General features: G+C 41.4%; 1 protein-coding gene across 25 annotated transcripts in view; it reads right to left on the bottom strand.

The window, feature by feature from the left end:
* Nucleotides 1-24,798, bottom strand: part of AFDN (afadin, adherens junction formation factor) — a 567,513-nt gene that overhangs the window by 234,142 nt on the left and 308,573 nt on the right. For all 25 annotated transcript variants that reach the window (XM_056566867.1, XM_056566890.1, XM_056566880.1 and 22 more), the window contains 2 exons: nucleotides 19,442-19,503; nucleotides 5,541-5,746 (listed from right to left, as the gene is read on the bottom strand). In XM_056566867.1, the coding sequence (XP_056422842.1) occupies nucleotides 5,541-5,746; nucleotides 19,442-19,503 (268 nt within the window). The remainder of the gene's footprint in view (nucleotides 1-5,540; nucleotides 5,747-19,441; nucleotides 19,504-24,798) is intronic.

Here is a 24,798-nt window from a genome sequence, read left to right as displayed (position 1 = left end):
GCCCACCATTGCATATTTATAATAATTAATTGGCCCCAGTGTGCTTATCCTTAGTTCCCCCCCCCCCCTCAAGTGTCCTTATCTCCCCTCCCACTGCCGGCTCCTCATCTTCTTGGAGCAAGGCAGCAGCGGGACATGTCGAGAACTGGCGGCAGTGAATCAATGAAGCAGACATGTCCCGCGCGTAGGCTTCATTCATTCACTGCTGCCCGACATGTCCACGCTGCTGCCCTGCTCCTAGTGCAATCAGTGCACCGCCGGAACAGGTCTATTCTCTGCTGCTCATCACCGTCGGGTACAGAGATGAGCAGCAGAGTATAGACATGTCTCGGATGGTGCGCTGATTTCGCTAGGAGCAGGGCAGCAGCCACCAGCAGACTCCTGCAGCTGGGGAACTACTACTCCAATCATGGAAAAAAGTATGTTCCATGATGGGAGTAGTAGTAGTCCCTCAGCACTGCAGGAGTCTGCTGATGCTACCTCTTCTGAGCATGCTCAGAAATAATAACAAATATTATAAACCGGGTGCAGACAGATGACATTAAAGGCTCATCCATTTGGCATAGACATGAATGTTAAAATTTTTACAGCCGTTATTCCACCGTTATTTTCTGTAATTGTCCATTATTCATAACGGGCTTTAACGGTTGATAACGGTATTCAAAAAAAATCACACAGACATGAATGGGATTCTGTAACGGACCCTTTTAAGGGTTTTCTAACAGAAGTTTATAGCAGGTCTTTTAACAGAGCAGAAGTTGCATATATAAAACCTTTCAATCACTTTTTATTATAAAATGTGACAAAAAAGCAGCATTTTTGGAATTTTTTTAATTTTTTACGTTTACGTTGTTCACCGTACGGGATCATTAACCTTCTACTTTGATAGTTCGGACATTTATGCACGTGGGGATGCCAAATAGGTTTATAAAAAATAGCTTTTTTGCTTTTTGGGGGAAAAAGGGACAATTTTCATTTTTATTGGGGGTGGGGATTTCCACTTTTTTTTTACTTATTTTTTTAATTTTTTTTTTTTACTTTTTATGTCCCTATCAATAGCAATCAGTTGATTGCTAACACTGTTCAGTGCTATGCATACGGCACAGCACTGATCAGTAATATCGGCTATCCTCTGCTCTGGTCTGCTCGATCTCAGACCCCAGCAGACGGCCTGAGGCAGGTGAGGGCACCTACAGCCACCATTTTAAATGATCGGATCCCCATGGTAGCACTGCGGACAAGCAGATCATCTATTTTAACATGCGCATTGCCGCGATCTGTATTGATCACAGCATCTGAGGGGTTAATGGCGGACATCCGCGCGATCATGGATGTTGGCCATTACTGGCAAGTCCCCAGACTGCCGGTAGCAGCCGGGACCTGCCTTGTATGACTTGAGCACTGGTACGATGCTCGCGGTCATATACAGGACGTACATGTACATCCTGGTGCGTGAAGTAGTTCTGCACCAGGATGTACATATACACCCGTGGTCATTAAGGGGTTAAAACTAGTTTTCTCTACTTTAAACCAGTTTCACTTGACATTCGGTTTTTATTAGCAGTAAATTCTAGTTTGTACAAAGGTGTTCAGTAAATATTCTAGTTTGTAAGAATGTGTTTAGTAAAAACTGGTGTTTGAACAAAGGCGTTCAGTAAAAACTGGTTTAACAAGGAAAACTGTAATTTCTAGTTTTCATAAAGGCATTCAGTGAAAACTAGTTTTCACTATGGAAGAGCAGTCAATTCTAGTTTTCACAAAGACGTTGAGTCAAAACTAGTTTTCACTGGGGAAAAGCAATCAATACTAGTTTTTACAAAGGCATTTAGTCAAAACTAGTTTTCACTAGGGAAAACCAGTTTTAACTAAAAACTAGTTCGAACTGTAATACATATTCATATATATAAATATATATATATATATATATATATATATATATGTGTGTGTGTGTGTGTGTGTGTGTGTGTGTGTGTGTGTGTGTGTGTGTATGTATATCTACATATTGCTATATCTATCTATCTATATATATAGTCCCTCTCTGCTCCACCTGTTAGACCTATTCAAACTATTGGATAAAATCCCGAGACCCTATGTATTTGCATCCAAATCGTATATCAAAGACACCAATGATTGTCTGACTAAGATATGTAATATACAGATTTCAGAACATACTCTATTGGTGTCTTGAAATTTTAAGTTTATATACCTCAATTAATCATATGAAAGGCTTAGAAGCTATTTGCAAAACATTGGCTGCTTCTACGTTCCCCATGGCATGGCGGTTCAAAATTTTCTTTCCAGGTGGTGGAATTAATTTTGACCATCAACTATTTTTTATTTGATGAACAATAATATTTACAGTTAATTGGAACCGCCATGGGGACGAACGTAGCACAATGTATGCTAATCTGTATATGGCCGCCATGGAGGAGGATGTCGTCTATCTATCCCACCATTTCAGACAATGTCTGGGATGGTGGAGATATATCGACGACATCTTCCTCCTGTGGGAGGGTACTTTGGAAGAATTCCAGTTATTTCACACCTTCCTCAATGAAATTGATGACAACATTAAATTTACAATGACTCAATCTTCAGACAGTGCCAATTTTTTTAGATGTCCTGGTGGTCAAGAGGGATAATCAGTTACAAACTGACAGATAAAAATACATTACTTCACTTACAGAGCTGTCACCCTCGACAGATTGTCAATTCTTTGCCGTTTGGCCAAATGTTGAGGATGAGGCGAATAGTAGATGAAGATGCTATGAAGGAATCTCTTGACCACATGACATCCACATTTCTTGAACGTAAATATCCTAAACACTTGATTGAGGCACATAAGGATAGAGTGGAGGCCCTGGATAGGGAGTCCACTCTACATACTAAGACTAAACACTCAATGAAAAGAATACCCTTCAGCTCTACATATAATAACAAGAGTGGATCCATCTGAAACATCCTGAATAAACATTGGTATATCCTGAGTAGGAGTTACCCCAATATAGAGGAATTTACATCTAGACCACTTATGTCATACCGTAGGTCGAGTAACCTAAGAGATAGATTACTACACTCAGAGGTCAAGAGTGAAAGGAAATCTGGTCAAACTTTTTTATTTTTTTTTTTTTTTTTTTTTTTAACATCTAGGAGACTGGGATCTTTCCCATGCCTTTCATGTGTCAACTGCAAACTTGTGTCTAAAGGCTCAACCTTTACACACCCAGGTACCGTTAAAATATATAATCTAAAGCATTTTCTTACATGTGATTCCACATGGGTGATATATGTATTAATATGTCCGTGTAAAATGATACATGTAGGACAAACCACCTGGAGCCTTAAAGTTAGACTGAATAATCACAGATACAGTATCAGAAAGAAGAAATTAGATCTCCCTGTGTCCAAGCACTGTACAGATGCTGGACACACGGAGAATGACATCAGATTTATGGAGAATGACTTTGTACCGGTATCAGTAAGAGGTGGTGGCAGACTTTCCTTACTGCGGAAAAGAGAATTATGGTGGATCCATCAATTGGACTCACTACGCCCTAAGGGATTAAACGTGGCGCTTAATATTGTATAGTTTCATCCATGATATAATTCTTGAACCCACCCAGAAGTATATGAAGATTAGACACACAATATTTGTTATGTTATATATTTTTTCCATTTCTTTCTTTTTAATTTATAGGTAGAATATGAAAAAGAATTTGGACGGAGGAGGAGGAACATCTCATCTACTTAAATGCTACTACGAGATTTATATAGTATGACATTATGAATGAACAAAGTAATAATATTCATTTGTGTTCATTGGAGTGCTGCCATTTTACCTAACTTTGAATAAATCTTTTATTTATTGATTTTTTTTTAGTCATGCTGTAGTTGACGGACTATTAAGGGGGGTAGTTGGGAGAACACATCTTTGGAGGGGTATATATATATATATCTTTCTACTTTTCTGTTTTTTCTTCAATAACTTTATTTTTTATTTTATTTAAAAAAATTTTTTTTATATACACACATATTTATTTTGTTTATATTTTCTTTTGTTTATTTTCTTTGGAACACATAATGTTCCAAGGGGCACCCAACTCCGTTTGATACGCCGCTATTGAATAAGCAGGCGTGCTCCAATATTAGACCATGGTGGTCAGAGCCCCTGGACAGGGGTTTAGCGACCCAGATCTGGGGTCTCTCCCTTTGACTGATGCCTGGGGATACATTGATGGTGTGCTCCTTGGCACCAGTCCCATGGTGCTAGGAGTAGTTATTAAAGAGTTAATATATGGGTCCCCTATTATTTGAAAGGGCCTGGAGGTCAGAGGGGTAATATAATATTACCCTTTGACCAAGTGGGTCCATATTATTTATTTGATGTTTATAATTTTTGAAAATTATTTTTATATATTTTTTTTATAAAACAAAGATTTTTATTTTTATTTTAATTACGGTATTTTTTATTTTTCTACATTATTTTAATTGTATTTTTATTATCCATTTTTTATTTTATTATATTTTTTTATTATTATTTTTTTCTATTTTTCTATACAAGACTCTGATGTGTGCCCTACACTACTCACATAGGTCCATCCCCCTCCCTCTTGATTTATTTTTTTATTTTTTTTTTACACAATTTTGATATAACATTGCACATAATTAGATTCACTATATGCTATTTACTTACACATTTATTTGATGGATCATACTTTACAATGTTTTGGGCCGAGAATCATGGAGAGAGCATGTGTAAGCGGTGCTCCTCTCTATGACAACGGTCATGTGACTTAAAGAAGCTTGATGATGCAGATCACTTGATCGGGAGAGTCAGCTAACATCCCCGCACGCACTCCGTTATGGCTCCCTGCATCTGCGCATTGGAGATTCTCCCACGCTTGCTGGCACCATTACCTAGCAGAGTAGGTGAGCGTTGTTCTTTCTCATTGTTTATGATCTATGTTCGTAGCACATGATTATGATTGTTTATTAGGACATACACGTGTGTGTACTTAATTATGTCTGTACTATATTATATGCATTTTTCAAGCGTTTTTTATGATTTTAATGCACAATATAGCACTTTAAATATACTTTTTCACTATTGTTTTACATCTATGATATGGTTCATATTTTTCTGCTAATTGGCACTATGATTATTGTATAATTGTTGGATTGTTCACATGGGTATATATTACCCCCTAATGTGTGTTCGGATCCTTTTTCAAGCTCATACAATGTGATCTGAAACCTTGCTACTAATATGAAGTGAATAAACCTTTTTGCACCTTCGATATTTCTATGGAGTGCTGCACCATTTGTTTGGAAGGATTAACTTATGGGACCCTGATCAGGTTCTCTGGGAGCTGGCGCCCAACTTTTTTTCTTAAAGCTACAAGCTATGAAGTAGTGCTGCAAATTCTTTGTTTTTGTATATATATAAATAAATGTGTGTATGTGTACATTGAGTTTTGCCAGCTTATTTACAGCATTTCTAAAAGATAAAAAAATAAAAATAAATGACTACAGTTACTCACCTGTATAACACCTTCCATCATGCTAACCATCTTGCTCACAACAGCAATAACCTTGTGAGTACGTTCAGCTGCACTGATGTCCGGTCTGTACTGATTAGACAATACATACCGACAGGTCATATACAAGACATATGTTGGTGAAAGTTTGAAGTGCACCGTCGAACTATTGGTATAGTTAATAATAGCAGAAAGGAACGAGTCTTCCGCTGAAATGGAGGGGAAAAAAAAAAAATTCACCACTGATCACCTTTACAGAAAACAGAAACAGATGAAACTCTTTTAAAACCCTTCTAGGTCATGGTTTAGATTTATTAAGCTTACAAATAGAAACTAACTGAAAAACTACACATTTTCTCATAAAACATAAGATTTATAAAGCAAACGTTTTGGAAATATATGCTTAAAAATTAATAATAATAATAATTTTATTTATATAGCGCCAACAGATTCTGCAGCGCTTTACAATAATGGGGTACAAATAAAGACAAGTATCAGACAAAATTACACACTAATTATTCAAACAGGGGGAGTGAGGGAATCTGGTTGAGACAGGAGGCAAAAGGAAGATGTTAATACAATGGTCCCGGCATACTATATAAATAATAAAGGTAACATACAGTCGCTAGCCAAATCGCTAAAGTTCTAGCTGCATAGACAATAGGGGAAGACTGTCAACTATGAAGCTTTGGATATCTCCAAGACCCAGATGTTTGAAAAGGGGTGAAGTGGCAGCATTGGAGGCCAATAAGGGAATGTTATATTGCCATTTATACAGTATTCTATAAGGAGATGACATTTAAACGGCTTATGTGGGGGGGGGGGGGGGGGGGGGGGGAGCAAAGCAAAGCAGTTTTGTACTGCTATAGCCCAAATTTTTTTCTTGGAACAGAATCTTGAGACTGGAAGTATAATGCTATGTTCACACTAGAGGCCTGCATTGGGATTGGGATCCTGCGGGACCCAACCCAAAACATGCGGGCGGTCATGAGGCTGCTGCAGGAAGGCACTATGCCTGCAGGTCTCAAAATCTCGCACCAGCCTCAATATAACTCGAAATGAGACAGTGACTGACTGTCTCACAGTGCCCCTCCAAATACTGTCTCCTCCCCAGGGCCGGCGTCAGGACAGGGCATCCTGGGCAGTTGCCCAGGGCCCCCATCCAAAAGGGGGCCCCTGAAAAGCTTTAGAGCATTACTAATAATGCATTTTGCGCCAAATCGCGGTAAAATTGAGTACTTGCAAAAAATGCAGTATAATGCAGTATACAGGGCCTGACGCACTAACACTTCTCCCCTTTCAGCATTCTGGAGAAGTGCTGCTTGTGCTCCACTAACAGACATCACCACGCTTGGAGGAACGTGGTAGGCAGCACTCCACTAATAGTAAACCCCCCTCACATCCTCATCATACTTAGTGGAGGAACGCTGCTTGCACTCCACTGGCCAGTGGCGGATCCCTCCCCCGCCGCCATATGTGTTGCACTGCTCAAGGGCCTGGGCGATCGCTGCCAGAATTTTTTTATTTTTTTTTTTACTTCTTTCATGTGCAGGGCCCCGCAGGGCTGAGGAGGCCAGGGGCTGCTGCTGCTTTTCGACCTTTTGCCACATTTCAGGCTTCAAACAAAGATATAAAACTAATTTTTTGTGAAGAATCAACAACAAGTGGGACACAATCATGAAGTGGAACGAAATTTATTGTATATTTCAAACTTTTTTAACAAATAAAAAACTGAAAAATTGGGCGTGCAAAATGATTCAGCCCCCTTAAGTTAATACTTTGAGTGTCACCTTTTGCTGCGATTACAGCTGTAAGTCGCTTGGGGTGTGTCTCCATCAGTTTTGCACATCGTGAGACTGAAATTTTTGCCCATTCCTCCTTGCAAAACAGCTCGAGCTCAGTGAGGTTGGATGGAAAGCGTTTGTGAACAGCAGTTTTCAGTTCTTTCCACAGATTCTCGATTGGATTCAGGTCTGGACTTTGACTTGCCCATCCTAACACTTGGATATGTTTATTTGTGAACCATTCCATTGTAGATTTTGCTTTATGTTTTGGATCATTGTCTTGTTGGAAGACAAATTTTCGTCCCAGTCGCAGGTCTTTTGCAGACTCCATCAGGTTTTCTTCCAGAATGGTCCTGTTTTTAGCTCCATCAGTCTTCCCATCAATTTTAACAATCTTCCCTGTCCCTGCTGAAGAAAAGCAGGCCCAAACCATGATGCTGCCACCACCATTTTTGACAGTGGGGATGGTGTGTTCAGGGTGATGAGCTGTGTTGCTTTAATGCCAAACATAACGTTTTGCATTGTTGCCAAAAAGTTCGATTTTGGTTTCATCTGACCAGAGCATCTTCTTTCACATGTTTGGTGCGTCTCCCAGGTGGCTTCTGGCAAACTTTAAACGACACTTTTTATGGATATCTTTAAGAAATTGCTTTCTTCGTGCCACTCTTCCACAAAGGCAAGAATTGTGCATTATACGACTGATTGTTGTCCTATGGACAGAGTCTCCCACCTCCGCTGTAGATCTCTGCAGTTCATCCAGAGTGATCATGGGCCTCTTGGCTGCATCTCTGATCAGTCTTCTCCTTGTATGAGCTGAAAGTTTAGAGGGACGGCCAGGTCTTCGTAGATTTGCAGTGGTCTGATACTCCTTCCATTTCAATATTATCGCTTGCACAGTGCTCCTTGGGATGTTTAACCCCTTAAGGACCGGGGGTTTTTCAGTTTTTGCATTTTCGTTTTTTGCTCCTTGCCTTTAAAAATTCATAACTCTTTCAATTTTGCACCTAAAAATCCATATGATGGCTTATTTTTTTGCGCCACAAATTCTACTTTGTAACGACGTCAGTCATTTTGCCCAAAAATCTACGGTGAAACGGAAAAAAAAAATCATTGTGCGACAAAATTGAAAACAAAACGCTGTTCTGTAACTTTTGGGGGCTTCCGTTTCTACGTAGTACATTTTTCGGTAAAAATGACACCTTATCTTTATTCTGTAGGTCCATACGATTAAAATAATACCCTACTTATATTGGTTTGATTTTGTCGTAATTCTTCTGGAAAAATAACTACATGCAGGAAAATTTATACGTTTAAAGTTGTCATCTTCTGACCCCTATAACTTTTTTATTTTTCCGTCTATGGGGCGGTTTGAGGGCTCATTTTTTGCGCCGTGATCTGAAGTTTTTAACGGTACAATTTTTGCATTGATAGGACTTATTGGTCGCTTTTTATTCATTTTTAAATTATATAAAAAGTGACCAAAAATGCACTATTTTGGACTTTGGAATTTTTTTTTAGCGCGTACGCCATTGACCGAGCGGTTTAATTAACGATATATTTTTATAATTCTGATAATTTCCGCACGCGGTGATACCACATATGTTTATTTTTATTTACACTGTTTTTTTTTATGGGAAAAGGGGGGTGATTCAAACTTTTAATAGGGGAGGGGTTAAATGATATTCCTTCACTTTTTTTTGCAGTGTTATAGGTCCCATAGGGACCTCTAACACTGCACACACTGATCATCAATGATCACTGGTTTCTCATAGGAAACCAGTGATCAACGATTCTGCCGCATGACTGCTCATGCCTGGATCTCAGGCACTGAGCAGTTATTCGGCGATAGGACAGCGAGGAGGCAGGTAGGGGCCCTCCCGCTGTCCTATAAGCTGTTCGAGATGCAGCGATTTCGCCGCGGCTATCCCGAACAGCCCACTGAGTTAACCGGCAGCTTTCACTTTCGGTTTTAGCTCTGAGCGCGCGGCTAAAGGGTTAATAGCGCGCGGCGCCGCTATCGGCGCGGCGGGTCCCGGCTTCACTATGACGCCGGGCCCACCGTGATATGATGCGGGGTTAGCGTGTAACCCTGCGTTATATCAGGGGAGCAGGACCAAGGACATACCAATACGTCCTTGGTCCTTAAGGGGTTAAAGCTTGGGAAACCTTTTTCTATCCAAATCCGGCTTTGAACTTCTCCACAACAGTATCTTGGACCTGCCTGGTGTGTTCCTTGTTCTTCATGATGCTCTCTGCGCTCTAAACGGACCTCTGAGACTATCACAGTGCAGGTGCATTTATACAGACACTTGATTACACACAGGTGGATTCTATTTATCATCATTAGTCATTTAGGTCAACATTGGATCCTTCAGAGATCCTCACTGAACTTCTGGAGAGAGTTTGCTGCACTGAAAGTAAAGGGGCTGAATAATTTTGCACGCCCAATTTTTCAGTTTTTTATTTAACAAAGTTTGAAATATCCAATAAATTTCGTTCCACTTCATGATTGTGTCCCACTTGTTGATTCTTCACAAAAAAATTACAGTTTTCTATCTTTATGTTTGAAGCCTGAAATGTGGCAAAAGGTCGAAAAGTTCAAGGGGGCTGAATACTTTCACTATGCACTGTATGTATGTTAACGGGGCAATTAAGATTAATTTCACCCATCACTATTAAGGACATCCCTGTGTCCCTAAAGATACTTTCGGGACACAAGGATGCCCCCATTAACACTCTGCGGCACCGCATTAACTTAAAAATGCAGGGGCTGCTGGGAGATGACACTGACGTGCGTGTAACTGAGCATTGAGCAGGAGGATGCCCGCTGGCCAGCATGGTAAGTTACCAGCGGCACTTCAGCTTCAGTGCTCCGACCACCGCTCCTCCAGTCCCGGGACCTACTGCTATGGCCTATAAGCCAGGAGGAGCGGTGGTCAGAGCACTGAAGCAGGGCAATACATACATACAGCCTACAGACATACACTGTATATGGTTGGAGGCTGTATGTCTGTGGGGGGGAACTATACTGCCAACCTAATGTGGGGGGGGGGGAGAAACTGTGCTGCTAACCTAATGTGGGGGGGGGGGGGACTGTGCTGCCAACCTAATGTGGGGGGGGGAACTGTGCTGCCAACCTAATTGGGGGGGGGACTGTGCTACCAACCTAATGTGGGGGGGGGGGGGGACTGTGCTGCCTACCTAATGTGGGGGGTTAACTATGCTGCGTACTTAAAGGGGTAGTCCGCTGCCCCAGCGTTCAGAACATTTTCAGCAGGCCAGGGGCGGGGGAAGGGGGGGTTGCAACAGATGGAGTCACAAAATGGGTCGGATCCACAGATGTTTCCGGCATGGTAATTCCATTTTCTGTGTCCACACAAAGAAAGAATATGTTCGTTCTTTGTGCGGAGTCCACACAGAATGCATAGCTGTCTATGAAATGGCGCATTCCTGTGCAGTCCTAGTGCCGGCATATTATGTCGGTGCTCCGCAGTTTGCAGAATATCTGCATGGAGATTCTCTATATGGACGTAGAGAAATCCAGCACTAATCAGTTCTTGCTCTTTAGGTGTGTTATTAAACCCTTAGAACAGCATCTTAAAATGTATTGTTTCTGTGACCCTGTGGTTTCCTGTGACTACGCATTTTATGATGCTGTTTTGCGCTGGATTTCTCTATGTTTGTCCTAACAAGTTGCTGTTGCTCCACAGCTATCCATGCACCTCATTCTTGCAAAAGGGGGGGGAGCTGAGCTTATTTGCACTAAATGGGGTCACATTGCGACCCCGAAATTACCGCAGACACAAATTAATCCTGGTTGTAATTATTACGTTTCTCATGTTGTAGTCACAGCCATTTGTGGTTTGCAGCGCAATCTCATTTACTTACATGCAGCACAATTCAGGGGGCTCAACATAGTGATCTTTGGTCACACAATCTGGGGGCCCCAATTTTTTTTTTGCCCAGGGCCACACAGTCTAAAACCAGCCCTGCTTCTCCCCCTACCGCCGCTGCCATTTTGTGGAGCCCGCAGAGCTCAGCCTTGCCCTGGAGGATTGTGTACTGTACCCTCTCCATCTTCTCCTGCCAGCCCGGTAGGTCAGAGAGCTGCCACCAATGTTCACACACAGAGACACAAAGTGCGCTGTGCTCATGCTGCGGCCTTGGCTGGGTATTTAGGCGACTGCATCTCGGTTATCCTCCCAACCAGGGCCTCTGCACTGCTATGCCCCTCGGGTAAGAGGACCGCAGAGAATTGCACCCTAGTGTCTTCTACAGATCCTAGGGTGCAATGCTCTGCAGTCTGCACATAACACCCCCCCTCCCTCCATGTATATAGCAGTGTGGGTATGTATGTACATTCCTATACAGGTGGGGAGATGTGCAGAATGCAGAGCATTGCACCCCATTGTCTGTAGAAGACCCTAGGGTGCAATGCTCTGCAGTCTACACATATCCTATGGGAGCTATAACAAAAAGTAAAAAGATTAAAAAAAAAAAATTTAACCCGTTCCCTAATAAAAGCTTGAATTCCCCCCCCCCATCTTTTCCCATTTTTTAAATAAATTAATGTAAAACAGATAAACGCATGTGGTATCGCCAAGTGCGCAAATGCACGGTCGATGGTTTACATGAGTAAAAATACTAAAGTCCAAAATTGCCCATTTTTGTATGCCATTTTCTTATTCCATAAAAAAAATTAAAAATAAAGAACCATAAAAAGCAATCAAAAAGTCCCATCAAAACAAAAATGGTACCAATAAAAACTACAGACCACGGCGCAAAAAATGAGCCCTCATACATCCCCATATACGGAAACCTATAAAACCTATATAAATTGGGTACACACTGCTATACATGGGGAGTATGTATAGAGCTTTGCACCCTAGTGTCTGTATGTGGGGGGGAGCTGTGCTGCCTACCTAATGTGGGGGGGGGGGGGGGGACTGTGCTGCCTACCTAATGTGGGGGGTTAACTATGCTGCGTACTTAAAGGGGTAGTCCACTGCCCCAGCGTTCAGAACATTTTCAGCAGGCCAGGGCGGGGGGGAGTTGCAACAGATGGAGTCACAAAATGGGTCGGATCACCGGCGGATCCACAGATTTTTCCGGCACGGAAATTCCATTTTCTGTGTCCACAAAAAGAAAGAATACGTTCGTTCTTTGTGCGGAGTCCACACAGAATGCATAGCTGTCTATGAAATGGCGCATTCCTGTGCAGTCCTAGTGCCGACATATTATGTCGGTGCTCCTCAGTTTGCAGAATATCTGCATGGAGTGGGCAGGAGTTGACAAATATTTTAGCTGGAGCGAGCGGGATTGGACACAAATGTTGTGGGAGCGAGGCAAACACCCTATGGGAGCGGGCAAGATTGTTCAAAAAAATCATCGGGAGCGGGCGGGATTGAAAAACCAGGCGAGCGCAGTTCACACTACTGAAATTTCGCCAGTTTGCAAAAGTTTGGTAGAATAATTTCCGTCTCCAAAGCCTATTTTCAGTCAATCTGCCTCAATTCCGCTCACAAATTCCTAAGTGTGAATTGGTGCACTGAAAACCCATTGACTCGCATGTACATTTTAGTAAGCAGAATTTCTGTCTGCAATTTCAAAGCGGAATTTTAGGTGAAATTTCAGTAGTGTAAACCTAGCCTCAGAAAGTTATGTGTATCCTCATGCCATAGTCAAAACTATGTTTCTGCTGAGATTTAGGAAACATTGCAACAAACACTGTGCTATGACTGCATGTGGCAAAATTCACATAGAATTTTTTTTACATTTTAAAAATCTACCTTACTATCCTCTCCACCATGGATTTTTCAGAAGATTTTTTGAAAGTTGTGGAGACCTGTGTTCTGCCAAAGATTAGCATTCCTGTATCTCAATATAGCTAATGTTCAATTATTCTATGTGGAAACTTTCTCAATAATGAACATCTTATTATAACCGTTTTGATAAACAAGGTCCCTGTCCTATTTTGCTTTTAAAGGGGTACTCCCGAGGAAAACTTTTTTTTTTTTTTAAATTAACTGGTGCCAGAAAGTTAAACAGATTTGTAAATTAGTTCTATTAAAAAAATCTTAATCCTTCCAGTACTTATTAGCTGTTGAATACTACAGCAGAAATTATTTTCTTTTTGAAACACAGAGCTGTCTGCTGACATCATGAGCACAGTGCTCTATGCTGACATCTCTGTCCATTTTAGGAACTGTCCAGAGCAGCATATGTTTGCTATGGGGATTTTCTCCTACGCTGGACAGTTCCTAAAATGGACAGCGATGTCAGCAGAGAGCACTGTGCTCATGATGTCAGCAGAGAGCTCTGTGTTTCAAACAGAAAATAATTTCCACTGTAGAATTCAACAGCTAATAAGTACTGGAAGGATTAAGATTTTTTAATAGAAGTCATTTACAAATCTATAGCAAAAATGTTTACCCAGAACCTCAAGGAAAGTGTATATTGAATAATAAATTAAATAGACCGTGCTTCAATTAACATTAATATTTAATATAATATCACATCAATTATAAAAAGAGATTAAGATGATCCCCTCACAGGGCCCTATGGTGGGATCGAACAAATGCAATAAAATACGCTAAAATAATTCCTGATGCCTCTAGTGTGCGTTCATATAACAGATATAATGTATCTTAACAGTAAATGATACCTTGTGAAAAAAATGAGTATAATAAATCACAAAAAACTGTACTTTCAAGAAGGATAAATGGTAATGAATATTAATGGCAGTTATTATGGAACGGTGTTGCAGTGTTATCCTTTTGGTATAAAGATATCAGAATTGCGGTAATTCCGCCAAAAGCAGAGATGTTTAAAAGTTCAGATGTTAAAAGTTCCAGCAGTATTAAAGGAGTAGTCCAGTGGTGATTCAGTGGTGAGCAACTTATCCCCTATCCTAAGGATAGGGGATAAGTTGCAGATCGCGGGGGGTCCGACCCCTGGGGCCCCCGCGATCTCCTGTACGGAGCCCCGACAGCCCGCTGGAAGGGGGCGTGTCGACCTCCGCACGAGGCGGCGGCCGACACACCCCCTCAATACAACTCTATGGCAGAGCGAAGCGCTGCCTTCGGCAATCTCCGGCTCTGCCATAGAGATGTATTGAGGGGGCGTGTCGGCCGCCGCCTCGTGCGGGGGTCGACACCCGCTATCTCGGCGGAGAGCCGGGGCCCCGTACAGAGAGATCGCAGGGGGCCCCAGCGGTCGGACCCCCCGCGATCTCAAACTTATCCCCTATCCTTAGGATAGGGGATAAGTTTTTCACCACTGGACTACCCCTTTAAATACAGTAAAAAGTCTGTGGACTATAATGCCGGTGTTGGTCTGCGCTGGCAGGCGCTGACTAGCGATATTGCCGGTGGTAGTGGCAGCTGGTCCGGACAGCACCGGACCCGTTGTATTAAGCTGCCCGTCTGTATGCACAGGGTTGTAAAAGCGCTTTAAGGGTAGAAATGATGCGCTCACCGGTATCTGATGTTTAGGCAGTCCACGTTGAGATCCGATCAGGGGCAAAGGCTGTTTGCCGGTTCTCTGATGTACTCCAGTTGTCAGCCTCGTGGAGTTGGCGTGTGACGTCACTGGGAGCTCTGCTGGAACAACGGCCTCACCGGAGTAGAGATGGAGGTGGAACAGGAGCCGCAGATGTTCGACCGCAAAGATTCTCTGCAAGGTGTATTAGGTAAAACTGCAACTGCCAGGTATAAAATCGCACACAAGGATGGCATCTGCTTCCTAGACGCGTTTCAGGGTACTGAAATATCGACCCTTTCTTCAGTAGGAGTGTGACACTCCTACTGAAGAAAGGGTCGATATTTCAGTACCCTGAAACGAGTCTAGGAAGCAGATGCCATCCTTGTGTGCGATTTTATACCTGGCAGTTGCAGTTTTACCTAATACACCTTGCAGAGAATCTTTGCGGTCGAACATCTGCGGCTCCTGTTCCACCTCCATCTCTACTCCGGTGAGGCCGTTGTTCCAGCAGAGCTCCCAGTGACGTCACACGCCAACTCCACGAGGCTGACTACTGGAGTACATCAGAGAACCGGCAAACAGCCTTTGCCCCTGATCGGATCTCAACGTGGACTGCCTAAACATCAGATACCGGTGAGCGCATCATTTCTACCCTTAAAGCGCTTTTACAACCCTGTGCATACAGACTGGCAGCTTAATACAACGGGTCCGGTGCTGTCCGGACCAGCTGCCACTACCACCGGCAATATCGCTAGTCAGCGCCTGCCAGCGCAGATCAACAGCAGCATTATAGTCCACAGACTTTTTACTGTATTTAATACTGCTGGAACTTTTAACATCTGAACTTTTAAACATCTCTGCTTTTGGCGGAATTACCGCAATTCTGATATCTTTATACCAAAAGGATAACACTGCAACACCGTTCCATAATAACTGCCATTAATATTCATTACCATTTATCCTTCTTGAAAGTACAGTTTTTTGTGATTTATTATACTCATTTTTTCACAAGGTATCATTTACTGTTAAGATACATTTTATCTGTTATATGAACGCACACTAGAGGCATCAGGAATTATTTTAGCGTATTTTATTGCATTTGTTCGATCCCCCCATAGGGCCCTGTGAGGGGATCATTTTAATCTCTTTTTATAATTGATGTGATATTATATTAAATATTACTGTTAATTGAAGCACGGTCTATTTCATTTATTATTCAATATACACTTTCCTTAAGGTTCGGGGTAAACATTTTTGCTATAGAATCCTCTTTTTTGCACCTAGGGTATATGTGCCTACCCAATTTAACCTCGGATTAGTGTATTAATTGTGAGCTGCACTTATTCCTTTTCTTTATAATTTACAAATCTGTTTAACTTTCTGGCACCAGTTGATTTAAAAAAAAAAAAAAGTTTTTTCACTGGAGTACCCCCTTAAATAGGGGGATAAGATGTCTGATGGAAGGGGTCCAGCCGCTGGGAACCCCTGCGATCTCTCCTGCAGCACCCGTCATCTGGTGTACAGAGCGAACTTCGCTCCGTGCCTGATGACTGAAGATGCAAGGGGGCAGGAGGATAGTGATGTCACAGCCACGCCCCCTTGTGACGGCATGGCCCGCCCACTCAATGCAAGTCTGTGGGAGGGGGCGTGACGGTATCTAGCCCTGCTTCAGGCAAGCAGGGCTAAATACCTGAGGAATTCACTTATAATGGGCCCAGTCACTAAACTCCTACAGACTGCAGTTGTATGCTGCAGCCTGTAGCAAGCCATGCAGGACATCGGCGTCCCGGCATAGGCGCCTGCGATGACGTCATTCATTGCGCGCACCTCCGTCAGGACCGAGGATGCAGTCCAGCAACATAAACAACCGCCGAGACCCTGAGCTGCACATGGGACAGAGGACAGGTAATAATAGCAGGGGATCAGAGGGGGGTTTGGTGAGTGAATAAATGACGTGGCTCAGGAGGGGAGGGGGGCTGAAATATAATGGCACAGGGGTAGGGGGGCTGAAATATAATGGCACAGGGCGAGGGGGCTGAAATATAATGGCACAGGGGGAGGGGCTGAAATATGATGGCACAGGGGAAGGGGCTGAAATATGATGGCACAGGGGAAGGGGCTGAAATAATGGCACAGGGGGAGGGGCTGAAATAATGGCACAGGGGGAGGGGGGCTGAAATATAATGGCACAGGGGGCTGAAATATAATTGCACAGGGGGAGGGGGCTGAAATATAATTGCACAGGGGGAGGGGGCTGATCTATAATGGCACAGGGGTAGGGGGAAGGAATAGAATGGCATAGGGGGAAAGGGGGCTGAAATATAATGGCAAAGGGGGGAGAGGAGGGAATATAATGGCACAGGGGCATCAGAGGGGGGAATATAATGTCACAGGGGAATGATATGGCACAGGAGAGGATTAGAGATGAGCGAACTTACAGTAAATTTGATTAGTAACGAACTTCTCGGCTCGGCAGTTGATGACAACCTGCGTAATTAGTTCAGCCTTCAGGTGCTCCGGTGGGCTGGAAAAGGTGGATACATTGGTAGGAAAGAGTCTCCTAAGACTGTATCCACCTTTTCCAGCCCATCGGAGCACCTGAAAGCTGAACTGATTTATGCAGGAAAAGTCATCAAATGCCGAGCCGAGAAGTTCGTGACAAATCGAATTTACTGTAAGTTCGCTCATCTCTAGTGAGGATCAAGGGGGGAAAGATGTGGCACAGGGAGTGATAAAGTGTGTGTGGGGGGGGGGGGGGATGAACTGCCACAGGATGGTAGAAGCCACATTTCTAATGTTGATACTGGTACTGCATTGTCGACTTGCAACGCAATGTATGCAGTACAGTGTCACCAAACTATGTAAAGGCGTCACCATTAAACGTTTGGAAAGTTCTGACCTAGGGGGTATACTTGTTTAAATGGGAGCCCTACATGATAGGGGTGATATATATCTGGGGGCCTGTCTACCTACGGGGGAGCTCTACCTAATGGGGGTCATTTCTATCTGGAGCTCTACCTTTTTACCAACTGGGGGAACATATATATCTAGGGCCCTATTTACATACCAGGGGAGCCCTACATGTCTGCTTACCTGATGAGGGGACGTACCTACCTGAAGGGGGGACTACCTACTTAATGAGGTGGACTTACTTATCAGGGACCCTATCCATCTAATGGGGTGACATACTGGTCTGCCTATTAAGTTTCTATTAAAAAAGACCTTATTTACAGACTATTTTGGTTGAAATTATTTTATGTAACAGGACAAGTAGATCATCATGAGGGACAAGTAGATTGTGCTCAGTTTTAGTCCCTTGGACAAGCATTTTTTTTTTTTTTTCCCCACACCCCTGGGGTGAAATAAAAAAAAAAAAAAATATGCCATTTTGTAAATTTAGGGGGCTTCCATTTCTACATGGTTCACTTTTTGGTAAAAAAGTGACACCTTTGGGGAGATTTATCAAAACCTGTGTAGAGGATAAGTTGACCAGTTGCCCATAGCAACCAATCAGATCGCTTGTTTCATTTTTCAGAGGCCTTAACGAAAACAAAGGAAGCCATCTGATTGGTTGCTATGGGCAACTGGTCAACTTTTCCTCTGAACAGGGTTTGATAAATCTCCCCCCTTATCTTTATTCTGTATGTCCATACTATTACAAGGATACCAACTTTATGTAGGTTTTATTTTATTTTACTGCTTAACTACATGCACCAAAATTAAGTATGTTTAAAATTGTCATTTTCTGACCTCTACAACTTTTTTTTTTTTTTTCCTGCATACCAGGCTATAGGAGGGCTCATTTTTTGCACCATGGTCTGTAGTTTTTATTGGTATCATTTTTGCTTTGAAGGGACTTTTTAATCGTGTTTTATAAAATTTTTTATGGTATATGAAGCAACCAAAATGCACAACTTTGGTATTTTTGTACGTGTATGCCATCAACCATGCAGTTTAACCAACCAACCAACCACATATGTTTATTTTTTATTACATTTTATTTAAAAAATGGGAAAAAGAGGATGATTCGAACTTTTATTAGGGGAGGGGCTTATTCACATTTATTATCTTTTTTTAATTTTTTTTTTTTTTTTTTTTTTTTTAAACATTTTACTTTTTTTTTCTTTTCTTTTTCTTTTCTGGTTCTTGCGCAAGGGTGTACACATATGCCCTTCATCCTTAAAGGAGTATTCCGGGATGGAAAAATTGTCCTCCATACTGCTGGCAGTAAAAAAAATAAAGAGATACATACCTTCCTTTGCTCCCCCAGTAACCCACCCTGGCAACTGCTGCCGGGGCCAAAAACGCCACACTGACGCTCAGCCTATCGCCGTCCGAGTCGGGTCTTCGCTGCGGCCGGTGATTGGCTGAGTGCAGTATGACTCACCGACCACCGGCAACCAGGAAGAGGATCACGGCGGAGACCAGAGTGGGTTACCGGTGGAGCAAAGGAAGGTATGTATCTCTATTTTTATTTTTTTACTGCTGGCAGTATGGAGGACAATTTTCCCATCATGGAGTACTCCTTTAAGTGGATAAGAACTGAACTGTTTGTGTGCTAATGATAGCTAATTTGTACATTTCAGGCAATAAAGAGTTAAATAGTCAAAACAAATGTTGGATGAATTCAGTACTTACAATTTTCTCTAAACTCAATGCTTGCAGGCAATACATGATCTGATCCGTGTGACTCCTGAGGTCTACAAAGCAAAAAACATGTGGTAAGAAAAGCTTGTGGAAAAAAGTCCAGACCAGTGCTCAATGAAAAAGACCACTTAAGGGGTATCATAGTTTATAATTTGCACACATTTTGGCAATACTGCAATTTCTAAAACGGCATAGAAGTTAAAATGTCATAATAAACTGTAGCCTGTGTTCAAATGCAAAACCATCCACATGTATAATTGAGTGCTTCTTTGTAACTGCAGGAACACAACACCCATCTAGCAGCTGGCATTACAGCTATCCAGTGAGATTACATTACTGAATACAAGTGGAACCAATTATTTGTGTTTAATGTATTTGCTTACACGGATCATGCAAATGTGGGCCTTACTATTGGGGGGGGGGGGGGGGGGGGGGGGGAGGTGCCTTTGCCTTTAGAGTTTTAAAATTTACATCATTCACTGTCTAGCAAAAATGACAATTTTAGTAATTTGGGGCAATAAAAACATTAATAGTTACAAATGAAAAAAGTTGTCTCATTCCAAGACCCATAATTTTTTTTTTTTTTATTGCCATTTTCATATTTTTTGCAGGGTAAATAATTATATATTTTTAGTTCAGGTTGTTATGTTTTACATTACAAAATATTTATAAGGGGAATAGAGATGAGCGAACTTACAGTAAATTCGATTCGTCACGAACTTCTCAGCTTGGCGGTTGCTGACTTTTCCTGCATAAATTAGTTCAGCTTTCCGGTGCTCCGGTGGTCTGGAAAAGGTGGATACAGTCCTAGGAAAGAGTCTCCTAGGACTGTATCCACCTTTTCCAGCCCACGGGAGCACCTGAAAGCTTAACTAATTTATGCAGGAAAAGTCATCAACTGCCGAGCCAAGAAGTTCGTGACGAATCGAATTTACTGTAAGTTCGCTCATCTCTAGAGGGGAATCAAGCATTTTTATTTAGGGTAGGTTTGCAAGCATAGAGTAGAATACTGTATATCACTTGCAGATCTTTTTTTTTAAACAATGCCTTAACTACATTTTATATTAAAACCAGACTCAATTGTAGTTCCACCTTTGTTATATATCTCCTAGACTGTTGCTGCAGTTTACTTTATATTGGAAGAACTAGTCCTGAGGCCCAGATTTATCAAACACAGAGAAAAAGTTGAGTTATTTTCCCACAGTAACCAATCACATCTCAGATAATGAGCTGTAGTAAAGTGAAAGCGGAGCTGTGATTGGTTGCTGTGGGGAAAATCACAACTTTTTCTCTCACAGTTTCATAAATCTGGGCATTAATGGCCACAGGCACACCTGTGCCATAGGATACAACAATGTATCCCTCCATTTAGCAGAAAAGCAACAAATTGACTTTTCCTGCCTGAAAAATCACCCCCATAGAGCATATTCCGGAGAAAACAGACAGGCAGCTTTGAATAAAGGGGAAACTAACTTTCCTAATGGCTTAAATAAATGTATTAAACTCTGATTTGATTTTTGTTTTCATTCATCCTTTGTTACCCCAGTCTAGGTCCCATTCTGTCATCTTATCCTATGCCCCACCCCTAATATTGTTGTTCATAATTCATATGAAATTCTCCCCACAGCGACCTTTCTCCTTCCTCTTGCTTTCTGTAACTCCAATACATCCCATCTCCAACCAGTGTTCCACGTATTCATTTTTCTATCCATCACAAAATTCGCCAAGCCCATATTTCTGCTTAAACACATTATCGTATCCATCCTATATATTTTATTTCCGTCAGTGTCAGATTTTTATTTACCGGTATATTCTTTTTGCCTTGTTTCAAACTCACCCCTATTTCATGATGTTGCATTAGTTTTACTTATATCCAGCATTCTATATCTCCAAACTTCCGACCAGTGTTCCACTTATCCATTTATTCCGAAAATAGCCCGACACTTCATTTCTCCCCTATATCACTCATTGCCTGTCCTCTCGTAATTAACGTAATTTTTTTTTAACACTCAAATCACGCTCGATGCACTCGCTGGTGTACCAATTACCCTGTCAGCATTCCTCTGCCTGTAATGTTCAATGCTCTGCAAACCAGCTTGATTCATGTCTTATCTCGCACTCACCAGGGACTCATGTAGCCTTTGCAACCTGTGCTTTTGACAAACTGTTGCTGATTTAATTCTTAACTGTAGTCTGCAGATGCACATATGTAGAGTAACATTTAAATGTAATACATTGGTTAATATCTTTTTGTGTATATAGATCAGTTCGAGAAAGTCATTCCCATCATGTTTTTCATTTGGTCCACTTGTAGAGCTGAGCATTATAGATTTCGTCTTCAGTTTTCCACTCATTCATCCATTTATTCCTTATTGATTATACTGATTATTTATGATCCATTTTTATCTCAATTTTTATATCTATTTTTATTAATCATATTATTCACCCTTTTTACCTGTAGAAAATATAGTTCTTTATTATATGACTGTTTGATTTCATAGTCTAGATATTGACATATATGTATATTCATTTATTGTAGTATATATTGTTGGACGTGAAGAAGGTGCAAGTAAAGCACCGAAATGCGTTGTCCATTGTCTCCGAATAAACCTGTGGGGATGTGAAACTTATTGTGCAAATTGTACAGCAGCTCTCATATCAGACCTTGTTTTTATCCCCCCTTTTGTCACTTCCAAAACTAATTTTGTTGTATTAGTTTGTTAATTCTACAACTGGTGCCATTCACAATGAGAAATGTTTCAGTAATAATACCTTTACATGGCTAATTTTCCATTAGTTTTTTTTTCTGGCAGTTTTTGGATATATGCCACTGCAGTTTTTGATCCAAAATCAGAAGTGTATTCAAAAGGAATAGGACATATAAAGGAAGGACTTATACTTCTCCTCCCTTCTGGATCCACTTCTGACTTTGGTTCAAAAACCGCAGTTTCAGTTTTCCAAAAGCTGCCAGAAAAAAAAACAAGTGGAAACTTAGCCTATATCAGTGGCAGGAGCCACATTTGTGGAACAAAAGTATGTAGTAACAAGAGAAATGCAGCCAGTTGTTGGGTGGATCAAACCTCCTATACATACTATGGACAAAACAATCTAATATTTTTGCTTCTCCTAAAAGCAAAAACTGGTTTCTGTGCTGCCATCTTAGAGAGTTCAGGAACTCCCATAATAGGATACTAATATTCCCCTTCAATTTGTGATGCTATTCTTGTAAAGGGTTTAAATTTCTGCTTACCTAAAAAAATGTATCTTGACGATTTTGAGAGATTTCTTTGTTTGTAAATTAAAGAGTACCTGTCATCACAAAAACTTTTTATATGTTGTTAATTAATGTATTAGAAAACAACTTTCTAATACCATATCATTCCCAAAAAAATTCTCTATATATATATATATATATATATATATATATATATTTTTTTTTTTTTTTTTTTACTTTTAAAAACTGACACTAGGTGTCTCCCTACATGTCCCGGCCGCAAGTCTCTCAGAGTTCAGACTCATGCATGAGTCCTAACTCTCAAAGTGCAGCATGGACACTGATGAGCACAGCTCAGCTCAGCTCCCTGCCTGTCAATCAGAAAGACGGGAGCAAACGCTGTGCACGCTGCATGGCGCACCTCAGCAACATTGAACACTGCCTGCAGTGAGCAAGCTTTTAAAGAGGATTATGAAGGTGAAAATGAAAAAGAAAAACTGTGGGGGGCAGGTACTGAAGAGGGCAACATACCAGCAGCATAATATAAAGTAATGGAGATGGTGGCAGGTATTCTTTAAATCTAAAAAATGGTTTGCCAATAAAGAAATTGTTAGTAAAAAAAATAAATACATAACTAAAAAAGTGAAATTCCAGCTATTATTGGTCCATTTAGTTCACAGCCCGTGACCCACTGCTGCTGAGAACAATTACTTTAAAATACTTAGACAGCACAGTGTAGGTTTCTGTTGGCCAGATAATGACTCAGGAATATAGGAAATCTACCACAAAAGCCTCCCTACACTATAGCAGCTGTCATACCCCACAAACAGACAAAAAACCTGTGCCATACGGACAGCGTAGATTTATCAAAACCTGTGTAGATGTAAAGTATTGCAGTTGCCCATAGATTGCTTCTTCCATTTTCAAAAAGGCCTCTGAAACAAGCATTAGCATTCTGATAGGTTGCTATGGGCAACTGCACAACTCTTCCACTATACAGATTTTGATAACTCTTACCCAGGACCTCAGTTTCCAGAGAATTAACAGTAGCGAAGTTTGTATAATCAGGCACAAGGTTTTAAGACACCTTTCATTAAGGAGTTACCTAAAAATAAATCCTAGAAGATTCTTTAAAGAAAGTAGGGTTCCAAGAGCATGTTCTTTACTTAGAAGTTATTGCTTTTAGGCAGAGCAAAAATCTTATGCTTACTTTGGACAAGAAAGTCTTTAGGAGGTTTGATACACCAGACAACTGGCATCTTTTATTCCTAAGGGTAAGCACAAACGTGGCTCTTGCCAACTTGTGTAATGGGATGATTACTGGCGCTGTAAATTGCACTAGCTATAGGGTTGAACGAATATGTACAACAAAATTACTACTCTGAACAAAATGTTCTACTCTTCCCTTGCAAGTGCTTTTGTATCAACAAGACCCTACTACCCCTGTTTGTGCGGGTGCACTGATGGGTATGAGTCTCTTAACAATACACTTTATAGGCATGCTCCTTTCCTCCTTTCTCCCGAGTCCTATACACACGGTGGCTGTGGTTTGGTTGGTAGTATCTAGACATTTCCCCCAGTCGTTAGGTTGAAGGTTGCTGGGTTCTGGAGCTCCCATGGAGTCAAGTTTGCCATTCATTTGTTTGGGAAAGCTCATTCGTTTCCCTCCTTTTCTGATATACAAGACCGCTTTAACCCATTTAAGGGGTACTCCGGTGGTCAACGTGCTTTTCCGTTTTTGACCTACCCTATTTGGTTTTTTCATTTCCTTTCTTGTTGTTTAGCCTACTCTATTTCAGTTCTTTGTTGTCTTTTTATCCCGCACTTTGTTTTCCTATTTTTGCTTCTATTTCCTGTTTCTTGCTGTGCTGAAAACTACAAATCCCAGCATGCCACATGCCTTGCTGGTTTGGGGGGGCTCCTTTTTTTTTGTTCCGCCCTTTACCCATCCTACTATTTTCCCGGGTCAGCCCCCTTATACACAGCACACTAATATAATCAGCCTTGGTTGGGATACACTAAAGTGGATGGCATTAACAGCTCTGTTTCTATCTTTGCAGATGACACCAAGCTTTGTAGCACAGTACAGTCTATAGAGGATGTGCATAAGTTACAAGATGACTTGGATAGACTA

The sequence above is a fragment of the Hyla sarda genome, chromosome 3 (genome assembly GCF_029499605.1).
Source record: "Hyla sarda isolate aHylSar1 chromosome 3, aHylSar1.hap1, whole genome shotgun sequence".
Classification (NCBI taxonomy): Eukaryota; Metazoa; Chordata; class Amphibia; order Anura; family Hylidae; genus Hyla; species Hyla sarda.
This window is presented reverse-complemented; position numbering and strand designations above follow the sequence as displayed.